This window comes from Anas platyrhynchos, chromosome 23, assembly GCF_047663525.1.
Source record: "Anas platyrhynchos isolate ZD024472 breed Pekin duck chromosome 23, IASCAAS_PekinDuck_T2T, whole genome shotgun sequence".
In the NCBI taxonomy this organism is placed as follows: Eukaryota; Metazoa; Chordata; class Aves; order Anseriformes; family Anatidae; genus Anas; species Anas platyrhynchos.
The window spans coordinates 2,821,973-2,844,431 of NC_092609.1; the positions used below are offsets into that span (position 1 = coordinate 2,821,973).

The following is a 22,459-nucleotide window of genomic DNA, read 5'->3' on the forward strand; positions in this document are numbered from 1 at the left end:
CATGGCTCAGAGATGTGCGTGAAGACCTGGCCAAGGCAGGCCCAAAACACAAATCTAGTTCCCCAGGCAGGCCCAGAAAGGCTCCTCTCCATCACTCCAGGCTTTGGCTTTTGATTCATGCTTTGACTAACTGTAAGTACTAGCAGAAAGGGAAGGTTTCTGAAAAAGAAATTAGAGCTACTCTACATTTTGGTTCCTTCCCACCCCAAAAAGGACAAAATTCTCATAAAGACGCTGCCTGCTTTGTAAATTAGCTGTAATAAGGAAGAGGTCAGAGGAGACCATTACTGTCTTGGTGTGCCTGGTATAACCCAGCTTTCGCTCTCCCAAATGCTGGGGGGGAGATCTTACAGACAGGCATGGAGACTTGATTTGGAGCCTGTCACCCAGCGTATAATTCACATTCTCTTAAGGCGTCATTGCTGTAACAGTGCCCTGAGTGACTCATGGGGATGAGAAAAGATAAAGAAAAAAGCACGTTGAGTACTCTGAAATTAAGATAATTCCCCCCCTTGTTTACAGTACAAAAATTTTATTTTTTTGTTAGGATAATTTAAAGTTTAAAACTGAAGTAGACATATTCATTTTACAAACAAGATATTCTTCCATAAGTAGGACCATTAAAAACAGTAAACAAAAAAGCTATCTTTACAAAAGCTCTGTGCATAGCAACTTCATACCGTATATAACTGACAAAGCAAAACAAAACAAAACAAAACAAACAAAAATAATAAAAATAACAAACCAAACAAACCAAACAAAAACGACCAGCCAACCCCAAACAAACCCAAAAACTATACAGTGGGGAGAAATGAGGCCTTAATTTACAGAAGGGAGGAAACGGTCTTTAAAAACCATGCATATTGGAAGTGTGCAAAGAAATAGGGAGAGTAAGATGCTATACCAAGATAAATAATGAAATAAAATGTACTCTTTCCAAGTTATGATAAAATCTGTAATTACCTATTGCAACACTTTCATCTTCCTAGTGACAAAAAGGAAAGCTGTTGGGCAATAGTAAACAGCAATAACTAAAAGAGGACAGGTTTGCTTATTACATTGAAAAGATCCTTACACAGAAATTTTTTACATTACTTTTCCTTTTTGTTGGGTGTTTTGCCACTGCCAAAGTCCTCCTTTCACGTTCAAGGATTTTTGATTGCATTTATTTACACACCTTTTTCCTTTGTAAAGCTACCAGTAACTTCTACACTTATCTGCAGTACGAGGATTTGCATGCATGAGCAAAATTCATGTTCTACATCATTCCTATGTTTTCTTTTTTCCAATTTGTTTGGCTTAAATCAAACCTGAACAAGTCATTTTCCCTTGTCTACACCCACTTAGGCAGCTACATTTGTTTCTCTTCCTGTAAGTACCTGAAGTAACTTTCTAGGGAGGTTTTCTTTTTTTTTTTTTCCTTTATTTTTTTTTTTTCATTTGGGCTCACAGCTCTCCCACACGTGCAACTGGACAGAGCCAATAAAATAATAATTGAAATGTGAAAGGAATGTTGAGAATTTCAGAACATTTTATTTTTTTAGCAAACCATTTGTTGTTGTTTTTTGTTTTTTTCCCCAAATCTTCCTGAGTTTTCAGTGATCTCTTTTTAGGTCCCTACACTGACTAAGCAATAATAAAAAAAGAAGGGTGGGGAATTATCGGAATAGCTCACTTTCCTTGAAATGTCTCAGTTTTTCATTGGGAATCTTTCTGACTGAAATTCTGTAGCGAAAAACTTATTTGTTAGAAATGTGAGGAGTCATAGCGAGCTGCTGCTCTTCTGCCTGTGGTCTGGAAATTCCTACCTGGGATATTTGCTGGGCTTGGAGTTGTGAGTATAAACTGATGATAAAATTAGAACACACCCTGTACAGAGAGGGGCAGGGGAAAAAAATCCAACACCTTTATGCTCTGGAGCTTTTTGAGTTGCTTTAGTACATGAACATGCTGGGAGGGAGATTATATATTAGAAACTAATCTGATCAAGACACTTTTGGAAATCTAGGACTCAATGGAATATTCACTGACATTTCTGGAAGTCTTAACCCCATCTCTTAATAATCCTCAAACTGTCGTATTTTTTTTTCCTGTATGGTTGCAGAAATCCAACTATGAATTTTGACCTCCCATGCTTAACTGTGCTGGGATATTGGTACTTCTGGATGTCTGCAATTCATTTTTCTTGTTCTCAGTAGCAGTTATCAGGTTAGCTAGTACACCCTACTGTGCTATCAAAAGTGAATGTAGGGCAGTACTCTGGTACAACTCCGGACATCTTAACACGTGATTCTTTCATATTCCAGGGAGCACTTGGCTTTAATGCTGCTTGCTTTGCTGATTGCCAGTGACTGCTGCTTCCCTGATGGCACGAAGGGCATGCAGAGAGCCTGCAGTGTCAAGGAACGTCCATAACAGTGGTGAGTTATTTTATTTTGTCCTTCTGAAATGAGACACTTTTACTAACCTGACTGCAAGACTAACTAACTACAGTCATGCTTCTTAAAAACATATTGTTCTCACCTAATCTCTTTTGAAAGTGGCTTTTAATTGCTACTATTGCAAATAAACTGAGCCTTGAGTTTTAGAAGGCAGTAGCAGTAACTCCCCTATCTCCCCCCTTCACATTTAAAAAAGGAATTCAAAGCATTAAAAAAGCACCTAAGGAATCCCCTACTGAAGCATCACGGCACAGCCAGGAGTTCAGAGCTGCTTCCAACAAGGGCATTATCTCCAGGAATGGCAGGAGAAGGCCAATGTCATTGCCTTTGCAATCCACTGGCTTCTTTCCTGCGCTGCATTCTGGTTAAGAAGCAGCCTGTCAATATTTGTGTATACCGAGTACATTGCTCATTATCTGAACTCTGTGCTACAGCATGAAAGTCGAGCTCCAAAGAGGACCTATTCTCACACAGTTTGACTCAGAAGTGTGGTCACAGGGAATCAGCTTTCCTGCACTGGGTTATTCACAGGAATGATTTTTACACATTTGCAGAACGCAGTCCTATGCCAGAAGCCTGGCCATGCAGTGAGGGTCTGTAATAAAGTCATACCACACACAACAACAAGCCCTAGTCACTAATTGTTGCAGCTGGATTTGAACCCTGGCTCTAGATACAGACTTCCTAGTCTGTTACTAATCCAAATGAGCTCCAAATGGGCTCTAAATTACTTCAACCTTGGAGTTTGTCACAGTTCTCCATCCCAAGTCCAGTACTGAATTGAACATCACCTACCATATATTCTTGGATCACCAAGAATCCCACATAGCAGTAAAAGTACCGCACAAATGGACAAGGGTGGTTTCAGGGGCCATACACTAAGGGTTTATCTATCAACAGAAAGATGTCATCATAGGAACAACTACTTGTGCAGATAGTAATGTTATGTATTCTAGTGGGGAGTAGCATAGCTGACTTTTTTTTTTTTTTTTTTTTTTCCCCTCAAAAAATGGCTTTCCAACAAAATTGAGTTCTTTGATCGGTACCAAGTTCTCTTGTTTGGTCAGATAACAAGTGATTAGTTTTGTTCCCCTCTCACCTTCCAATTTCAGGAGAGGAGAAGCAAAGGAGAACTCATTTTTTCTTACACTACAATGCAGAAAAATTCAAAACAATTACTTCTATAAACTTTAGTATATAAATGGAAAATACTTACCATTTTTATTGACTCAGGATAAAAGTGCATAAATTAGTCAAATACATATTTACCCTTTATAAATGCACCCTTAATATGAAGTATAACTGAACGTAAGGTGTTCTAACTACATGGAAAAACGATGTCAGAGAGCCCTTTCCCTCCCAATTCATACACTGAATGTATAAAATAAACTCACTACCGCATGAAAAATCTGATTTGTCCAAATCCCCAAGTGCCGCTCATTTGCCAGTAGGGTCTTTGAAACTCACCAGATAATCCTAGTACCTGAATATCTTAATTGAAAGAGAAAAATGGAAGAGGGGAAAGATGAGGAGGATGAAAATTTATACATGAATTAGTGTCCTGTATACCACAATGCGTATAAAAGTTTCTGATGAGTTTGTTAATCAGAAAGAATTCTACAAATCCTTGCACATGAATTCACTAAGAGGGAAGAAGTGAGGAGCAACTGCAGCAGTAATAATATATATTGAACTCATCACTACATTTTTGCATCATTTTTCTTCATTGTACAACTGGAGGAAAAAATCCAAAAAAGGTTTAATTTCTACCTCTACATACAATAAGTTACAAGTTTATTTATTTAAATAATTGTAAAACATCTTACATTTTTAAAGAGGTTAAACTATAAGCAAATACACACATACACCAAAGTTCCATCATTCGTGTCAGTTTGTCCTAGAAATTCTTTCATGCTGGTACCCTGTTTTGTTGAATTTTTTTTCTGCATAAACTAAATCGATATCTGAAAGGCTCCATAGAAAATAGAAACTTCAACTTTTTACCCCTACAAAGTAAAACAAATTGTATCCAAAATATCGAGCTTGAATCATTTTGCCAATTTCTTTTTCCTTTTAATATTTTACAAATCTTAGGAAGGTTTCGTGTCTTTCAAGAAAGACTTTGCATTTCTGATTCCGTTCTGCCAACTGTTGTTCGTCCTGGCTCTTGGCTGATTCTTCGTTCACAATGTTTTAGGAGTTGATGTGGTTGTGTCAGAAATATGAAACAGGTAAAAGATGCAGCCTTCTATCTTGTCCAATCCATAAAAAATGTTCCTTTATTTTTCATGGGCCTGGCTTTCCCCCAAAAAAGAGCTTGTAGTGCTATGTTTTTTCTTTTTAGTGGTCCATCACAATAAGTAGTTTTGTGCTGTAAAAGAAAAATGAAAAAAAAGAGGAAAAAAGGGAAGAGGGAGAGGAGCAAAGCTGCCTCTTCCTTACATCGGGGGAACGACAAGACCAGTCATGGCTGAAAAAGAAAATTGACAAAGATGAAATGCTGGCATATTTTTATGGAACAAACTCTATTTGAGCCCTTCACCCTTCTGTGTGCAGTCACGCATTGCAGCAGGGGCTATATCTGCAGGTTAACCTACTACATTAAAAGACCTTCAGCTTCTTCTAATGTTTTTATGCTCAGTGAGAAGAACTAACACTGCCAGACTGACAGTGATCCCAGAAAATGGCCAATGTGTTATTTCTTCATCAATTCACCTAAAGGACAGGGCCAGTGTGGTTTTCTTAAGTGGATGAAGGAGATAGGCAGTGGATTAATTCAAGTCTTAGCACATGAATTTTCAGAAACGCCTAATGATTTTGGGGTGGTTGTGTCCTGAGACTTCTCAGAGCTGGTCACTGCTTAGAACTGTCCCCAAACTTTCAGCCTTCTGATGCTGTCTCAAGCTGAATAGTCAAAATCACTTTTGAAAAATCAGGATCTCAAGGAGGCTCCTCTGTTCCCCACTCAACCTGCAAGGTTATGTGAGGAAGGACGATGGAAAGCAAATGCAAACTGGCTCCTGAACTGCTTCTGGGACCCAGCCCCAGAACTACACGTGCCAATTCCTTGGAGAAGGACCAGAGCTGGGGTTTGCTCATTTACTTCCAGTGGAAGCAGTGGCCCAGCCTCTCTTTCTCGCTTGGTTTACCCCATATGTCTGAATGACTGTAGCCTTACCTGGCACAGTCCCAGAACACTGGGCTTATGTAAATTATTTATTAGTCACTCCCGGTGCCTTTAATTGCAGCTATATTCTTCATAACTGACAACAGCAACATTTGAAGCTGCCTGGAACTGGTGCTGCTCCCAGAGGTTTTGAGGGGTAAGTTAAGTTTATACGTATTTATATAACAAATGAGTGAGTCATATTTTCAAAGGGGCCTCAGTGTAGTGCAAAGTCCTAATCCTGCAAAGATTTACGTTCACTGAAATTTGTGGGATTATTCATGTGTTTAAAGCCCTGTCCTCTGAGAATTAATTTCACCCTTATGTTCATAGTGTTTAAAAAAAAAAAATGCTCAGGGCAAGATCCTCAGCTAACATGACTCTTTTATTGGAGCTCTGTTGATTTTAAACAACTGTGGATATGGTCTATGAGTTAACACAATAGGAAAATAAATATTTTCATATTTTGTAAGTGACTAGGGCTAAAATTTCCTGCCAATTTTGGCAAATAGTTGAAAAAGAAAGTGAAACTAAATAGTCAAGTCAAATTTCTACTGTTTTAATTGCCTGGGAATTTGCTAGTATTTTTCAAACAGAGATTTGTCAAGGAGACAATGACATCACCCTAAATAAGGGAAGTAAATCTTTGCATGCCTGTCTGGGGGGAGGAGGGGGCAGAGATGAGAGAGGTGACAGCGTGCACATTTGAGGAAGAGAGGTTTTCTGTAGCACTGCAGGGGCTGAGCCTTTCCTCTTCCTCACTCCCAAAATTGAAGACCGACCTTCACTTCCTCGAGGGTCGGTGCAGTCCCAGCCTGACTCTGCAGAACCCTCTCCTTGTGCATTAACCACATGCCTGCCTTTCAGCCCTCCAGAACAGAAAGTTTGATTTCAGTCCTGGATTGATGCCCTCATCCAGACTCTGTTGGGCTGCAGAAGAGGTAAGTGCCCTCAGCTGCTCCCGGCCATCCTGCAGGTTTCCCAGCGGAGCAGTCTGCGCGAGCACTTCCTAATCTGCTCCAGGCAAAATCATCCGAGTTAGCTCAAAGAATTTAAATTGTTTGTCTGAGGTATCCTGGCTGGGTCTTTTGCCTGAAGCAAATGAAGGAGCACTCACACAGCCTGTGCCTGGTCGGTCCATACGGGGGTAATCTGTTCTCCTGGCACAGCCAGAGACAGCCCCTGTCCGTGGCTTTTAGGCTGTCTGGGCAGAGAGGCAGCAGACCCTGGTAGAGCTGACACGGTTTCATGTGAGACACACAGGGTTTGCTGTCAGTGTAGTTTAAACTCTATTCCCAAGGGGCATTGGTCATACTGGCGTAAAAGCTTTTTCAGGTACTGCTCTTATCAATATTATTTTCATTCTCTTAATCAAGGAAAACTTTGCAGCAGATCAAAGACCAAATCAAAGACCTGAGTTTCTTCCATTTCTCTTAAAATATTTTAAGACTACTTGTAGACACAGCATTATGAGAAGTTCTTACATTGAGGGACAACTACATTTTTGCTGTGTAATTAAAGAGATGATGCTTAAAAGGCAAAAAAAAGGCAAAAAGCCTCATAACTTCCCTGGTCTTTCACCCCAACGTTGCAGCTTCACCTCTTTCTACAACAAAGAACAAGTTGAGGATTTCTCACCTTTTTTTTCTACAGCTCATGTAAACAGCCTCACTCTGTGCTTCTCTTTTTGCGTACCTTATCTGTCCATTTCCACCCCACCTCCACTCCCCTTTGGGGCTGCACTGTCAAAAGCCTATTCCCAGCCTGTATCGCTTTTTATTGAATGTTTGTGAGGTTTGGATTAAGGTCTTACACTGCTAGCAAAGCTGTAATTATTTTTGCCTGTATTACTATATATTGAATCGATGTAACTTTTCAATAAAGGTGGTTCAATGCAGGACACTCCCTGATGAGTTGGGAATATAGAAACCATAGTCATTATCCCAGAGGGTTGTTTTTTTTTTCTTGGAGGGAAATGGAAAAAGAATTAGAGATGAGCCTTATTGTATTAACCTTGACAGCTTGCAATTATCAACTGAAACACTTGATTAAAATTGTCACAAGGTTGGAGAATTTTTTTATAAATAAATAATCAAACATGGATAGTACCCAGATGCTATGGTGATAGGCACCTTTAATGGGTGTAATTAATAATGATCATAAGCCTAGTGTATACGAGTGGCTCCTGAAAACGCTGTCTTGCTTTGTCGTGGAAAGAACTCGGCATGCAATTCACACAGGCACTTGGGAAGAACTGGAAAGGGGCTCAGTGCTGTGTTAACGTACACACCTGTACGTGTGCACACCCTGATCGAGCTCTTTGGATGTCTCAGCTGCTTTCTTGGGGTCTACCTTATGCCCTGTTTTACAGGCTATGCTTTTTAGATGGGTGTTGAGCATTTTCGGTCATTTTTTGTTGCCCTCTCATTTGGTTGTTTGACTCAGGTTTCCTCTCTCCCAGCAAGCCCAAATCTTGTGGTTCTGCAGCTCACTGACGAGGTGAACGAAGAGCTGCAGTGGTGCTGCCCTGAGCATCTTAAACGGTTATTCCTGTCCTGCAATGCCAGAAATATCTCTGTGTTTGAGCTGTCCTGTACATAAAGGTAAGTTTGTACATGGCAAGCCACCGAGCTGCTGGTACCAGAGCTAGCGGCCGTGTCATTCAGTTTAAACTCATAGAAGTTGCAGCTGGTGGGTGCAGGCTTCACCTTGCTGATATCTTTGACTCCCACTATGGCTACAACCAGAAAAATGTGTAGTTTCACTTCTAATATTAAGGCCAGGGAGAAGTTTGTAAAACAGTGCACCATTTTATGAGGGAGTAATCAGCTGAAAAGGCAAGAAAAAAGAAGACTTCCAGAGAAAAAGAGCTGACTCACTTAAGCAGAAAACATCAGTGGCTTGGATGACGGACACCACCATCCGTTATAGCAGACTGTAAGTGAAATAAATTGTAGCTTCTGTGAAGGACCTGGGAGGATAGTTCTAGCTAAGATACTAAAAAGTAATAACAAAATACTTGTTTTTCTTGAAGAATTTATTATATATTTTCCCCCATAAGAAATTATTTTTTTTTTTTTTTTAAGCAAAAATCTGTCTGTCTGGAAGATTTGCATTCAGCCACATGCAAGCAGATGATTGCACATGTAAGTAAAATATTTTTAAATAAGTATTGTTTTTTCTGCTTTAGAAGATAAGCAGGTTAAACCATATTTTATGTTTTTTTAAATGTTTTTTAAAAATATAAACAAAGCTTTTCCCAGCTAGAGATGGAGAAGTTAACTCGACCTCAGCTATTGAGTTACACTGCTGTAGCTACAGATCTCTGCACTGTGCTAAGTTGTACATGTGCAAAAGGCCGCCTGAACACTTATTTTAATTTAGTTCCATTTAATTAGGAACAGCCTTAAAAATCAAAATACGTGTTTGCAAAGTGATATGCATTAGCTTAATTATTAAAGAGCACAGGAATGTGTAGCCCCTCTGCAGTTATGTATGTTTCCAGATGGACTACAAAGTGGCTAAGTTTTAGCCTGTGAAGGAGAAATCGGTATTAAATCTTACCCACTTTTCTTTTTTTTTTTTTTTGTGACATAAAATAGGCCTGACTATGTCTTTCCATAAATAAAATAGGTGCAGATTTTTATGTTCTCCCATGAAAAATGGAGCTCTTGTCTCACTTGAGTAAGTTTGTGACATACGATGAGATACCAAAATTAACATCCCATCAAATGAAAGATAAGTAAATAGTAGGCACAGGAGGGATTTTTTAGCTAAGTGTTAACAAGAAATGTAAATATCTCTTAAGGTTTTCTTTGTTTAGAGGCAGTCTGTGCCCCATACATCTCTGCCAATAAACTGGGGAGAAAAATGTACTTGATCCTTCCTATATATAAAATTTAATCACATGACAGATAGATATTTTCCGTATATATTGACATCATGGGTATATCATTTACAGGCTTGGGCATACTTAGAGCACTGGCTCGGCTCTGGAATCATCCTGGTTCAGACAGAGGCATATTGCTGCACACTCCTAGCTAGGAAACACCCAGTTATTTTTACCTGGTCAGAACAGCTAAGAGTTATTTTAAAATACAGCATCGTGTTGACTGAAGCTAGGCTTCAAGCTGGCACAGCAGGTCAGGCACTGGGAGCAATCAAGAACCATTGCTCTGTTCAGAAGCCCACCCTTTACAAACTTTTCAGAGCAGGTATTCCCTACCTGTTTCTGCAGCCTTTTAATGCAAGCAGACCAGGCTTCCCTGTGCTGTTGACACCCCGAACTTTATCAAGACAAGATATGAGCAATTAGGGTCTTTAACTCAAAAACCTGTATTTCCTTAGGGAATAGTGCAGATGTCCCCGCTGCTAAATTGAGGCTGTTCCTAAGCATATCAGACTTCAGTACCTTTTGGATTGGCCAGGATCCTGGTGGTTAATGGAACATCTGACCTTCTGGGGCTTGCCTGCTATTCCTTGTAACTGAGCTTGCATTTTTATGTTGAGATGTGCTGAGCTGGCCAAGGGTAATCTGGGCAGTCAGCGGTCCATGCTGTTCCAGCAGTTTCCAATTTGCTTACTTTTCCCCATCAGCTGCCTTCCATCTGAGATGAGTTGATTAGGCATTTGTGTACTTATCATGCCGCGTTGCGTCACGTCACATTATATCTTCCCAGTGCCTTTTTTAAACTCCCTTGACATATGACGTGAATGGAGCAAACAATTGTTCTGATCAAGATCACCTGCTCTCAATTTGGAGAGCATATAGAACTGAGTGGTGTCCAGTATGGATTGCTGCTTGTTCTCCACCTATCATGTCCTGTTACACTGTCAGAATGTATAGCAGATGGCAGGTGAAAGAGGTAAGCGAGAACACATGGCACAGGATGGGGTTATCTGAGGGTAGGCCCACATGTCTTGGCTGTGTTGTGCAGCCCAAAGCTGTACGGCAGTAGATATGCATGTTCCATGCTTAGCTAATACTCCTGACTTACAATATATTTTTTACAAGCTGGCCTATTGTCTCCAGAAGCTTTAAGTATGACTGTTTTGTTTTGGTTTGTTTTTCAAAAAGATTTTTGTAAAATAAATATTATGAGCACTGTAAACTCTATAAACGGCTAGGAATAATAATAATCTGAGGATGAAGCTTGTAGAGCTCCTCCTGTTTAGACTAGTTTTGATCCAAGCCTAAACACGGTTGTGGTTAACATACACAGAAGCTATATTCAAGATTTTTGTTGCTCCTTGTAAGTAGAGTGGCATGCCCTGTGGTGCTGGTAATATTTCTGATAATATCACAGCAGCAGGATGCAATAAGTAGGATGGAGACTGTATTACTAGGAAACTCTTGCCCTTGAACAATAGATGTAGCCAAAGTACAACATTGCACACACTACATTAAAGTTCAAAAAAATCCCTGTTGGGGAGATGTTTTCCCTGAATTATGGATAGGGAAATTGAGAGGCAATACCAAACCCCTTGTAAGATGTGCTTTGGGATGGAGCCTGCTTATATACTTACTGCTTGAGCTGTGCTTTTGCTGATGCCTACATTAAAAATAAAATAATAATAAAAATTACATTACCAGCACACCTATTCTTAGCTTATGTAACACAGGGTGATGGCACAGCAATGGAGATTAACAGTCTCCCATCGCTGCAGCACAGTAAGTCCATTCAAGAAGCCTCTTTGGGACCCTCCTGTTGACTTTCTGGCCACATCTGTCTGTCAACACTGTGGGAACGTTAATTTGGATATCAGGCTGTGTGGATCTGGATCCTTTCCAAAGCATGTGCTCCCCAGCTTGCATCAATTTAAATATTTCAGTTGGAAAAAATTTACATCTATGGCTGAAATAGTTAAATAGCGATGAAGATCTGGCATAATGAACCTTGGGCAGACGTGTTCGACTACTGTCTGTGCGGTGAGTCACAGCTGCTGTTTGTTGTTGCTGCCTGACTGACAAGTCTCATTGTACTAGGTGTGGTGGCTGCTGAAAGCTTATTTAAATGACAGTTGTAGCTGTATTACTGTATTTATTTATCACAGTGTTGGTGTACAAGGAGCTTTCCTGCAAAGAAGGGGATAGAGTGGACTTTTGGTAGTAAAAGAAATGCATACATGAGAGTCCTGGGTTTTTACCTTTGAGATTTTATGTTATACTTGATATTAAATTTCCATTTCTAGAATTTATTACCGATTTATAGATTGGATAAAATATTTGGTAAACGCTAACTGGCAAGAACAGCACCAAAGGACTCTGGTACTTCACCTGTTTATAAGAGGGTTAAGGAAGAATAACAAACTCTTGCTAAGCACAGGCTTAGGCAGATGGAACAGACATGGTAGGTTAAGGAAAAGTATTAGCTACATAAAAAGTCAATGTTTTTCTTATCCTGTCCTTTTTCTGTCTCCCAGAAACAGTTTTCCCAAAGTGATTTTTTCACCAAGCTGATCTGCAGTTAGCACCGGCTTGGGTAATTTCTTAAAAATTTGCCCTCCTCAGCATGGCAGTTACACAAGTTTAAATTTAAATCAGATTTAAATCTACTCTGAATGCACAGAGACTCGAGTGATTTGTCTTTGGATTATAGAGCACTGCCCAACCGGCTTAAGCTAACCGAGCAAACTACTCTTAAGTTGATGGGCCTTCCTAGTTAAATGTTTAACTAAATCTGTTTAAAATCACATAACCTTGGACTAGTTCCCTAAAACACCTAAAGCCTCACCATGTGCATTTATTTATTTATTTGTTTTTAATAAAAGCACGGTGAAATCAATACATTCCTACTTTAGCTGATATGAAGAACTCAAGAAATTAAAGTTAACTGCAGACCAGGTAGTGATGATTACACTTTAGAGACCATGATCATACATCATTAACAAAAATAAACCCATCTCTAAATGGTGTAGCTAAATAGCCACAGCTGTTGGGCCAACAAAGCTTTCTATTTGTATAGATTAAAAAAATTGCTTCAAACCCTTCTACTCTTCTCCTTTGAGTAAGAGAGAAATTGAATTCCCTATTAATATGATGCTTGTGCATTTACATGGATATATTAATATGTTTCATTACTGGGGAAAGGAGATGATCTTAGGCACAAAATTGGGGCAGGGGAATAAGCTGTTTCACATATATAGCAGAATTCTGTAAGTTAGCTTTTAAAAATATAATTATTTTTGTTCAACACACCTAAAATTTCCTTATTATATAAAATAATCACAGTTTATGTTAGTCCCCGTGGCCTAGCTAAGGATTTATAATGCACCCAGATCAACAGGTGTGGTTTGTAAGACTCATTTTAGAATTACCACTGGCTCTTGGCATGGCTGAATTCCCAGAGTTGTTTTCTCTATGGTATCTCTAGTGAAGTCTGAAGGAGCCAGATGACTTCTCAGGCCCTATAAAGGTTTTTTTTTATGGAGACTTGGAGTGTATTTATGTACCGCATGCCCCCCCACAGCCTGTTAAAAGAAAGAATTTAGTACAGGTTTCCATTCTTATCTTAATACTCACATTTGTTTTGCAGATCACCTTTAAAAAGGCTGTAAATGTACTATAGGGCTTAATTCCCTGTATGAGCCTAAACCTTGCAGCAGGTTTCAAGACGTTGGCCGTTGTGTACAGAGCTGTCTATTAACTCTGCAGGGCAGACGCTGGTTTTATAAGTCCCTGAAGCCTAAGGAGAAGCTGTTCCTCACAAAAGAGCGGGTATTTAAACGCAGTGTGGGTCAAATCTTTCTTGGTTTAAACGAGTGTCTGGCCCCCATTGTTTTACCTCAGAATAGACAAACCTTGGAGCAATGCTTTAATCCCATTGAATTGGGTCAAATTTTCACTAGTGAGTGCTGTAATGGTGAAATGGTCTTCAGATGATTACTGTATTTATGAGGCTAACGCAGCGTGCTTTGTGTGTGCCAGCTGAATATTAATTGTACATTTCTTACCTCTAAACCCATTTCCATTGCCACTAGAGCAGGCAGGAGAAGGAGACCCTTGGGGTCTGATGACGGGAGCAAAGGCACTCTTCTGTTTGACAGCAGGAAAGACGGAAGAGGAGAATGGAAGGATGGAAGAAGTGCTGGAGGAGCCAACTGTTGGACTTGAAGACATTACTGCAAAAAGAAAAAAGTGAATTCTCATCAGAAATGCAATTTTAGTTGGTAAAACTGCTTAAAATGTCTGTCCCATTGACTTGGCTGTTTAAGGTAAACCTAGAGGTAAAGATGTAGTTACCTTGAATACTTTAGCTGAGAAAAAAAATACATTTAATTATTTTAAAATGAGGGATGAGTGCATCAGAAAATGGTAAGTCAGCAAGGGAGAGAGAGAGTCAATGTGAACAAACAGTAGAGAGTAATGGCACGTGCACTTACAGTTTGTGCATTGAAATTGGGAAAATAAATAACTCCTGTCCATTCCCTGGAAGATTTCATTGGTTGGAGCTTGCTGGGGGGATGTTTTAAGCTTTTAATGAGATTTGAATCTGAACTGTCTTCTTTTTAAAGAGGTGTCTTTGAAGAAAAAGTCCCATTGCATAGCACCTGTAAGCTTACCTTCTAGAAAAATATCAACTAATTCTCTGGAAAGAAGGAACAACTAACAGTATTCCTTGTGGTTTCAAGTAAATCCCCAAGTCTCACGTAAGTAGTAGTTTGAAATAAGAACACCAATATGCTGCAAACCCGGTCCTTTCCTTACTGAAATCAATGGCAAAGCTCCAGAACAGGGGAAGAATCCAAAGTACCTGAACATTCTTTGGGCTTCACCTTAAATTACAAATCAAAGCGTGAGGATATTATTTAGCAAGTTTCAGACCGGCAAGAAACCCTCATCATCACTGCAAAGTGGGTGTAATGTAATTCATAGAGAATGTGAATATAATATAAAATAGTAAATAAATTAAAACTGTTTCGCTGTTTTCACACTTTCATACATATGGAGATAAAAATACAAAAATGTGTGTACGTGTATGTGTAGATAGATGTACATACACATACATCGACACACGCTCCTACAGAGGGAAATCAAGGCATGGAAAGAAGAGTGACTAGCTTGTGGTACCACTGGTAACTGGAAATGCAGTTAACGCTTTTGTTGTTATATTTCTGCTTATCATCACGGTAAAAATAATTTCACAGGAAATTAATCCAAAATTCAGCTCTGTTATTGCTAATGCAGTTCATGCACTTCTTCATGGACATAAAAAACACAGACTGCCTTTGAGAAAGGATCAGAGTAGCCTCTTTCCTTTAAGTGGATCTAAAGTAACATCTAAACATTTTTTGCATCTAAAGTAACAAATTGTGCCTCCTTTCTCTCTGTGGCCTTTGCCACTTGCTTAGGAATCTGCATAAGGAAAAAAAAAATTGAAGCACAGGTAGGATTCAATATTTCTCTGTTGTTCTTGAAAAACGGGAACATTTGCTAGTTCATACTAGAATATACCGGAACACAAATCAGAACCTTTTACAAAAATTTAGAATCATTGGATTTCACTAAATCTTGAGAACTTCTGAAAGACAACACTTGCTGCATTTTTTGATGTGGTAAATTAAGCTAAGCAGGACGAGGCACCAATTACAAAAGAACCAAAGCACATACTTCCGTAAGGGGATCCTGTTGGAGAGCCGTTAATGAACCCAGGTGAGCCTGGAACGCCCAGGTTGGACATGGGGACGTTGCTGTAGCCGTTCATACTATTGCTGGAAGTGCTGTAGTTGGACTGCTGAGGCGTGGAACTGGAGGAGTAACCACGGGGTGAGATGCTGCTTGTATTGCGAATATAACCTAAAAATAAAACATTTCACAGCATGTCAATGAAATTAAATTTAAACTTTTTCCTGTATAAATATGAAAAAATCCTTTCTCCTGGTTAAATAAATGATTTATTTAAATCCAGATGAATTTAAACAGTCAAGCATGTACCATTAAATTCTGTGTTTTGTATGCACGTGCTTTCAAGTTAAGCAACACTGAGTTTTAAAGCAAGGTAGGGAACTAAACTTTTTTAGATGAACTGATGTATATTTGTCTGATTAGATTTGGCTTTTTTTTGAAGTTGAAATCTGTTCCAAGACCTGGAAAAAATGTGTGCTCATTTTTCTGATGTACAATTTGTGTGATTTTCTGTAATTTTAGGTGGAAGTTTATACTTTTCAAATTATTGATGAATTACAGAGAAATCATGTACATTTTTAAGGGGAAATTATAACCAATATGTAGTTTGCAGTTAACAGAAAGAATAAAATGTGTAAATAAAACCTTGGCTTTTTTTCTCCAAAAAGAGAATACCTTAATTATCAGCATTATAAGGCTATTAGTACACATTATTATTATTATCACAAGGCTATTAGTACAGCATAAAATGTTTTTTATCCACTGAAGAGCTTTCATTAGAAAGATATGATCCAATAAATACAAAAGTGGTTACCATTTAACTAAATTAGGTTATTTCTGCCCATTAATACTATGAAGCTCTAATTCAGGGTTGGTAAGACCTTATTAAAAAAACTAACAAAATTATCTACATTATTACTTTTGGTATGGCACATTTAATACTAACTTCACATGACATGGCTTTAACACTTTAGAGCGTTTTAATCACAGCTATTCATGCAGTCAGACACCACAGATTCATATGTTACCGGAACACATTGTTAACCTGAGAAATTAAATAGTCAAGAGTCAGAAAATGCCCAAAGTTTGTATTACTCCTGTGATGTTAATATGACATTTTATGGCTTTTTTTTTTCCCTAAAAAAATCAATAATATATCATGTTTGATAAATAAAACATATGCAAATTGGTAAAATAAACGTTGAGGAAGAAACCTTTAAAAAAAATTAAAAAAAAGAAGGAAAATTCCCCACCTCTTTAAGTGAGAGTTTGTTCAGTTGTTGTCCTTGTCTTTTACGAAAACAGAGATCTAACAAAAGATATTGAGTGGAGCAGGGAGAGAATTGAGGGTTAGGTTGATGTCAAATCTACCCAAGAATGGCTTCAGCCATAGCTAATTGGATGACTGGAACCTGGTGTACAGAAATAGCGTCCAAAAAGGCACCACGCATCCATTCCTAGTGCTGACAGCTTAAAGCCATCTTTCTGTTCAGAAGCTGAGTAGGTAGAAAAGTTTAAAAACTAGGATGGAAATGACTATGATTTAGCTTTTCATTTTTTCAACTAACACGGTGCTGCTTGCAGTGCTTACCTTGGTTGTTCCCCTGTGCTGACTCTGAAATGCTGACGCCTAACTGGCTGCCATAGGAGTTAATTCCCATCATACTGCTGTGAGCCGGGGAGCTGGACAGTGCGGGGATCTGTGCGGGATTCCTCGGTACACTATAGAGAGCTTCTGCAATGTCTGCAGCTCGTTTCAGAATGATGTCCTGCACAGTGAAGGGCACAACTTCAGGAATGTGCTTGGAGAAAATGTTTAGTTTATTACAAAAATCTCACCGTATCCCACTACCCTGCTGAGAGGGGTTCCACTGACCTGGTTGTTATGTGGCGTGCCATACAGTGCTTCAACTAGGTCAGCAGCTCGTTTCAATAGCATTTCCTAGAGGATGAGCAGATAGTAAAATTGACATTTTAAAAGAAAAGGATTTTAGTATAAATAAAACCATGGGCTAGTGTTTTCTGAGGTCATGAGTGATTATGTGGGGTCATTCTCAAAAGTGAGTCCCTTAAAGAGGCATTATTTGGCATAATATATGGCAAAATATAATAAATGAAAAATCAACCCCCTTGCAGTATCTCAGATTAGACATCCAAAATCATTGGTCATTCTGGAAAGCGTTGCGTGCGTGCTACAAATTGGCTGCCGCTGGCTGTGCGGCACAGCCCGACTTCGGCAGGGCCGTGGAGCTCTCCATAGTCCTGAAGCTGCTTTAAGCACCTTCGCTTGAGAAATTGAGACAATTTTCAGACAGAACCCAATTTCAAATAGGAGCTCATTTTGCTACTGCATTTCAATATATTCTTTTGCACAGATGTAAATAATAATAATAATTAAAATATCTGTTTTATCTATATGTCCATTTATTTTTTCCTCAGTAATGGTAATCAATCAAATAACACACTTTAGCCAGTAAATATCTTCTGTCACCTCTGGTTGTAAGGAAAAAAAACAAACACAGTATAATATCTGAATACAACAGCCTGTCCCCATGTAAAGATAATAATAGTTATTTTCAGTGCACTAAAAGCAAGGAATAGAGTCTTTAATGCCACCTGCATCATGCTAGGTACTAAATCAACAGGGTGTGTTAGAGCTACAGTTGTTTCAACACATACATGTTGCAGTTGTGGCTACAGAAAAAGCTGGGCTTTGAGTTATTTTTTTACTAAGAGATTCCCTTAAGAACAGACCTCTGTAACAATTCCTTTATGCTCATCATGTATCTTCGGTGCAGAGATTTGCCGATGTGAATAAAGACAAATGGCAGAGAAGTTCACAGAAAATGTTTGAGCTCTAACAGGTAAAAATTACTGGCATCTGCGGGGTCAACATGCTCAAATTGGTGTTTGAACCTACAACCTAAAATTGGTGAAGTTATGTTCAGATGTAATCATCACTTAAGATATGATTTTATCTCTTTTATGAGCTAGAAGTGGAAGAGAATAGTTTGTGGGCTCATTTAAAACACTTGGAAATATTTTACCTTAGCTAGTCTTTCAGGGTCACCTGGATGTCTTGGGATCACCTTCTGCAGTCTTTGGAAACCATAATCTATGGTAGGTTCATTTAAAGCTGAAAGGAGAACAGAAAGCAATGCATTATATGATTATGTATTCTAAAAAGGTGTTTCACAGCTGCTGCAATGAAACCTCTCCTTGTCTGGGTTTTGCCTAGTACTCAGGTGAGCCCTGATCACTGCGTGAGACAAATTTAACAGTAAGTGAAACTCTGTAAGAACCTCTGCATGAACATCCCAGTTTCTTTTCGAAGATATTACTTTTGTACCACTAAAAAAGCTGCAGTACAGAAGCTATCAATGTTGAACCATATTATACAGAGCAGGTGTCCTGACTCCTGGTGCCCCAACTCCACCCATTTAATTGTACAGATGTTTCTGCCTTATCTGTACAACAAACTGCATGGTCCTGGAGAATCCCGCAGTGTGTCTGTAACTTGTTAAATAAAGAATTAGAGATATCTTCCTGCTTGTAACCAACTCTTGCAAGAATTCTGTGCGTTCATGCATATATACACACACACATCCCCTCTGCCTGCTCCTTCTGGTGGGCACAGCTGAACTGAATGCACATGCTCATTTTCTGCCAGTATTCCAGAAAATGTGCTCAGAGGCAGATACATTGACACAAATGACAAAATGTATGTGAACGCTACAGGCTGTTTGCATGACTTCTAACTGAAAGCACCACGAGGGGTAACACTAGTGAGTTTGGCTTTGTCAATAAGGACCAAACGTGCAACTTGTACACCTAAAACTGCTTCAATTGTCAGTGCAGACTTACCATGTATTAAAGGCTGAGTGAATAATCTGAAAGATACCGCAGGCAACCAGGGTGCAGCCCATCATCAGGCACATAAAATTCTTAAATTGAGTGTGGCTCTTCTGCATACACAGCCACTTCAGTGTAATGGTGTTAATTGCTAGTGGCTAAAACACAATATTTTAACCCAGATCCTCGGTACAAGCTGGTAGAGCCCTTACGGCAACGTTGGTTAAGTTCAGAAAACTTCAGGCACACTGATACTCTATTACTGTCAGATGCAAAATAGAATCTAGTTTCTGATTACTCAGAATTAAAGTCTGATTCCAATTGATACAGAAACCAAAGTCAGCTCTTTAAAGTTCAGCATGCTTATAGGATTTGCCTCTAATACATTAGGAGTACTAGTGCTAGCTAATACAAGCACAGGTATTTTTAAAGAAATTCCTTATACTTCAGGATGTGCCTTGTAGTATAAATGATATGTTCATGCAATCACATGCTAAGAATCCTGATGAGAATTCCACAAAGCATTTAATAAGTAACATATGTAGCTCCTTGAGCAATATCCTCGTTCAGTACCGGCTTCGTCCATCCTCTGGTACTGTTTTTCCTTCTTAAAAAAAAATAATTTTTTTTGAACGAACCAGTGACATCAACACAGCTGAAAATACCTGATTCCAAGAGATGCTGATGGCACTTATTTAATCTTCCCAAATGTACTCAGCACCTTCCATGATAACCATTTCTGATACGGGGAGAATGAAACTATCAAGTGAGACAGACTGTTACACCGCTCCAAATTCTCTGTTTATCTGTGTCTGTCTTTGGTATAACAACAAGAAGGTAAAAGGTCATATTCCCCACTGAGATACATTTTATATTTACTTTTTATTAAATAATTATGGCATGGCATGAAGTTTAAATATTACAGGAGATAATCAAGTGGGAATTGAGAAGAGAAAACCCAGACCTGAGAATTTAGTCTTGGCTATACTTAGAATGTCTTTGCTCTCCACTGGGAGCCATTCTGGTTTGCTTAAGGAGTTTAATAATACACATTTCAACTGCCACAGAATCTACATCCCATTTGGGAAGAGGGTTTTTTTTGGGGGGTGTTTTTTTTTTTTTGCCAATAATCCTGAGAATTATAGGCCAATTCTCTCAAGAGCCTATACATCATTACGTGCCATTTCTCTTCTTGATTACAAGTCTAATCAGTTAAGTTTTATATCTTAAGCTAGGCAAAAACAATGTAAAATATACAGGAATTTATACATATATGTATATATAGTTGACTAAAAATAGCTAATGGGAATATACAGAATTCTAATTCAGGAAAAAGAAATTGGCTATCATCCATCAAACATTTTTCCAAAGTATTGACACAGACATTTTCATTCTGTTCTGATAGATAAATAGCAGCAAATCATTTCTCAACAATGTTGAACTGTTCCGAGAAGAAATCAACCATTTTGAGTCAATGCATATATTATGCCTCTCATCACAAAAGGTTTTCTGTACAGCTTGCAACAAAATTGCCCACTGCTAGTTTTACTCGTTAATGAAACAAAAATCTCTCTGTCATGAAGTCCTGGTAAGAAACAACCTCCAGAGTTTGTGGGAGCAAATGGCACCATTTCAGCTGAAACTGCACCAGGAGAGGTAAGATGTAGGCTCCACCAGCAAGTTTTAACAGCTCCACCACGATACCACTTCCAGTGAGAAAAGAGCTATTGGATCAGCAGTGGTTTATCTGCATGGTATGGAGACATGTGAAAATGATAACCAAATGCTTTTGGCTTCATGGCTTCAGAGACCATAAAGGAGTCTGACACAGAAGCAGGCTGCTCATTATTTCGTACAAATCAGATAGGTATCTGAAATGAAACTCCCAAGAAAAAACAAGATTCAGGTACAGCAAAATCCCTTTGGGCACTCTCAAATCCAGTGTTTCAGGCACAAGGGGTCTCTTGAATTTCCCAGAACGTAATTTAAAAAATTGTTCATGACGTGAGATAATGTATGCAAAAAAGAGCAACCATCTAGCGAATAAACTAAACTGTCGGTTAGTTTATAAACCACACTCCAGCATAATTGTTTTAACAACAGAATTGTTACAGTCAGCAGCAGGGAGAGGTCTGAATGCTCCACAGCCTGCCTGGCTTAATTTATGATGAGACTCAAATAGAGTATGGCACACTGCTGCCTCTCTTATATTGTTCCTTAGCCTCCAAAACCTGTGCTTCCATTTCAAACACAAGTCTCCAGTTGGCACAACTCACTGGAAATAAAAACCTCTCGCACTTGAGCAACTGATGCCACGGCATCTGTCTTATTTGTAAAACCCGAACCAACAGCTCGGTCCCATTCATCTCAATGGGGACTAACTCCGATGCCCAACAAGAACAGTGCTGACATTTAAAGTATTAATTATTTCACCACACATCAAAGCACAGGAGACTGGGGAAGGAGGAGGCTGTTATGGAGATCTGCACAATTCCCCATGAGTGACAGCTTGTTCTGATAGTGCCAGTCTATGCCCTGGGAGCTGCACACGCACCCTCACCGCCAGCCAAAGAAGGGCCTCATTCAAAGACCTTAGCAAAGTTGTGCATCTTTGCTTTACAAAGTAGAACAAAGGCCAACAAGGCCACTGTTTGCAAAGTATGAATGAGAGAAACACCAAATGCATACCTCTAGGTATAGCTGGAACCCAGAGTGCACATGCAATATTTGGGTATAAAGGTTAGGACCTTAGAGCTGTTAGCACTGAGAAAACAAGGCACCCTTGGACTGAACCGCCTGAATTTCAGATGTGCACTGGGGACTATCCTCACTCAAACCACCAGTGAAGAGATGCTTGGTGTTCACCCTACACAACAAAACATTGCCACCTTGCTGGCTACAGAAGCTCTCCTGCTAATCCTGGGTGCCTGGAAGTACACACGTTCTGGTCAGCCTGCTCGGAGGAGTACTTCATGATGTAGAGATGTAGAGTTGGAGGGATGCTACCAGGCAGTGACTTGTGTTAAATCTGCTGTTTCAGTAATAGCTGTTCCAAATACCCCGGTCCCTATGCTGTGTTGTCTCCTATCGCGTGCGTCTTTAATAGGCTAAAGCGGTGTAGGAGCTGTTCTCTGCAAGGGCTTTCAGCTCACATCAGTTGTGTTCTGGCCAAGTGAGCTCACCTGCAATTTCCAGAGCTCACTGTATCCTTGTAAGCACCATTTCCCACAAGCAGATAACAAGACCTTCTCAAATCTACTTACAAGCTTTAGCAAAACAGTACCTCCTATCCTTGGTGCCTGGCATAGAGAGTGATACACCACAACCTGGGAGTCCAACAGATCCTGCAGATTACTTTATATTGCATTGCTCTGA

The 22,459-nt window shown here is 39.3% G+C and overlaps 1 protein-coding gene and 1 long non-coding RNA gene across 7 annotated transcripts in view; one reads left to right on the top strand and one right to left on the bottom strand.

Moving 5' to 3' along the window:
* Positions 1-1,401: 1,401 nt before the first annotated feature.
* Positions 1,402-22,459, bottom strand: part of EBF2 (EBF transcription factor 2) — a 136,416-nt gene continuing 115,358 nt past the window's right edge. For 3 of the 6 annotated variants that reach the window (XM_072027237.1, XM_072027238.1, XM_072027236.1), the window contains 6 exons: positions 18,280-18,368; positions 17,109-17,174; positions 16,824-17,001; positions 15,218-15,403; positions 13,561-13,728; positions 9,176-11,346 (listed from right to left, as the gene is read on the bottom strand). In XM_072027237.1, the coding sequence (XP_071883338.1) occupies positions 11,252-11,346; positions 13,561-13,728; positions 15,218-15,403; positions 16,824-17,001; positions 17,109-17,174; positions 18,280-18,368 (782 nt within the window). In that variant the 3' untranslated portion in view covers positions 9,176-11,251. The other 3 variants (XM_038167023.2, XM_038167022.2, XM_038167020.2) reach the window with 3 other exon arrangements.
* On the top strand, positions 8,068-8,866 carry LOC139999360 (uncharacterized). Its single transcript, XR_011804747.1, has 3 exons — positions 8,068-8,210; positions 8,386-8,544; positions 8,694-8,866. It is a non-coding gene; the product is annotated as an uncharacterized lncRNA (long non-coding RNA).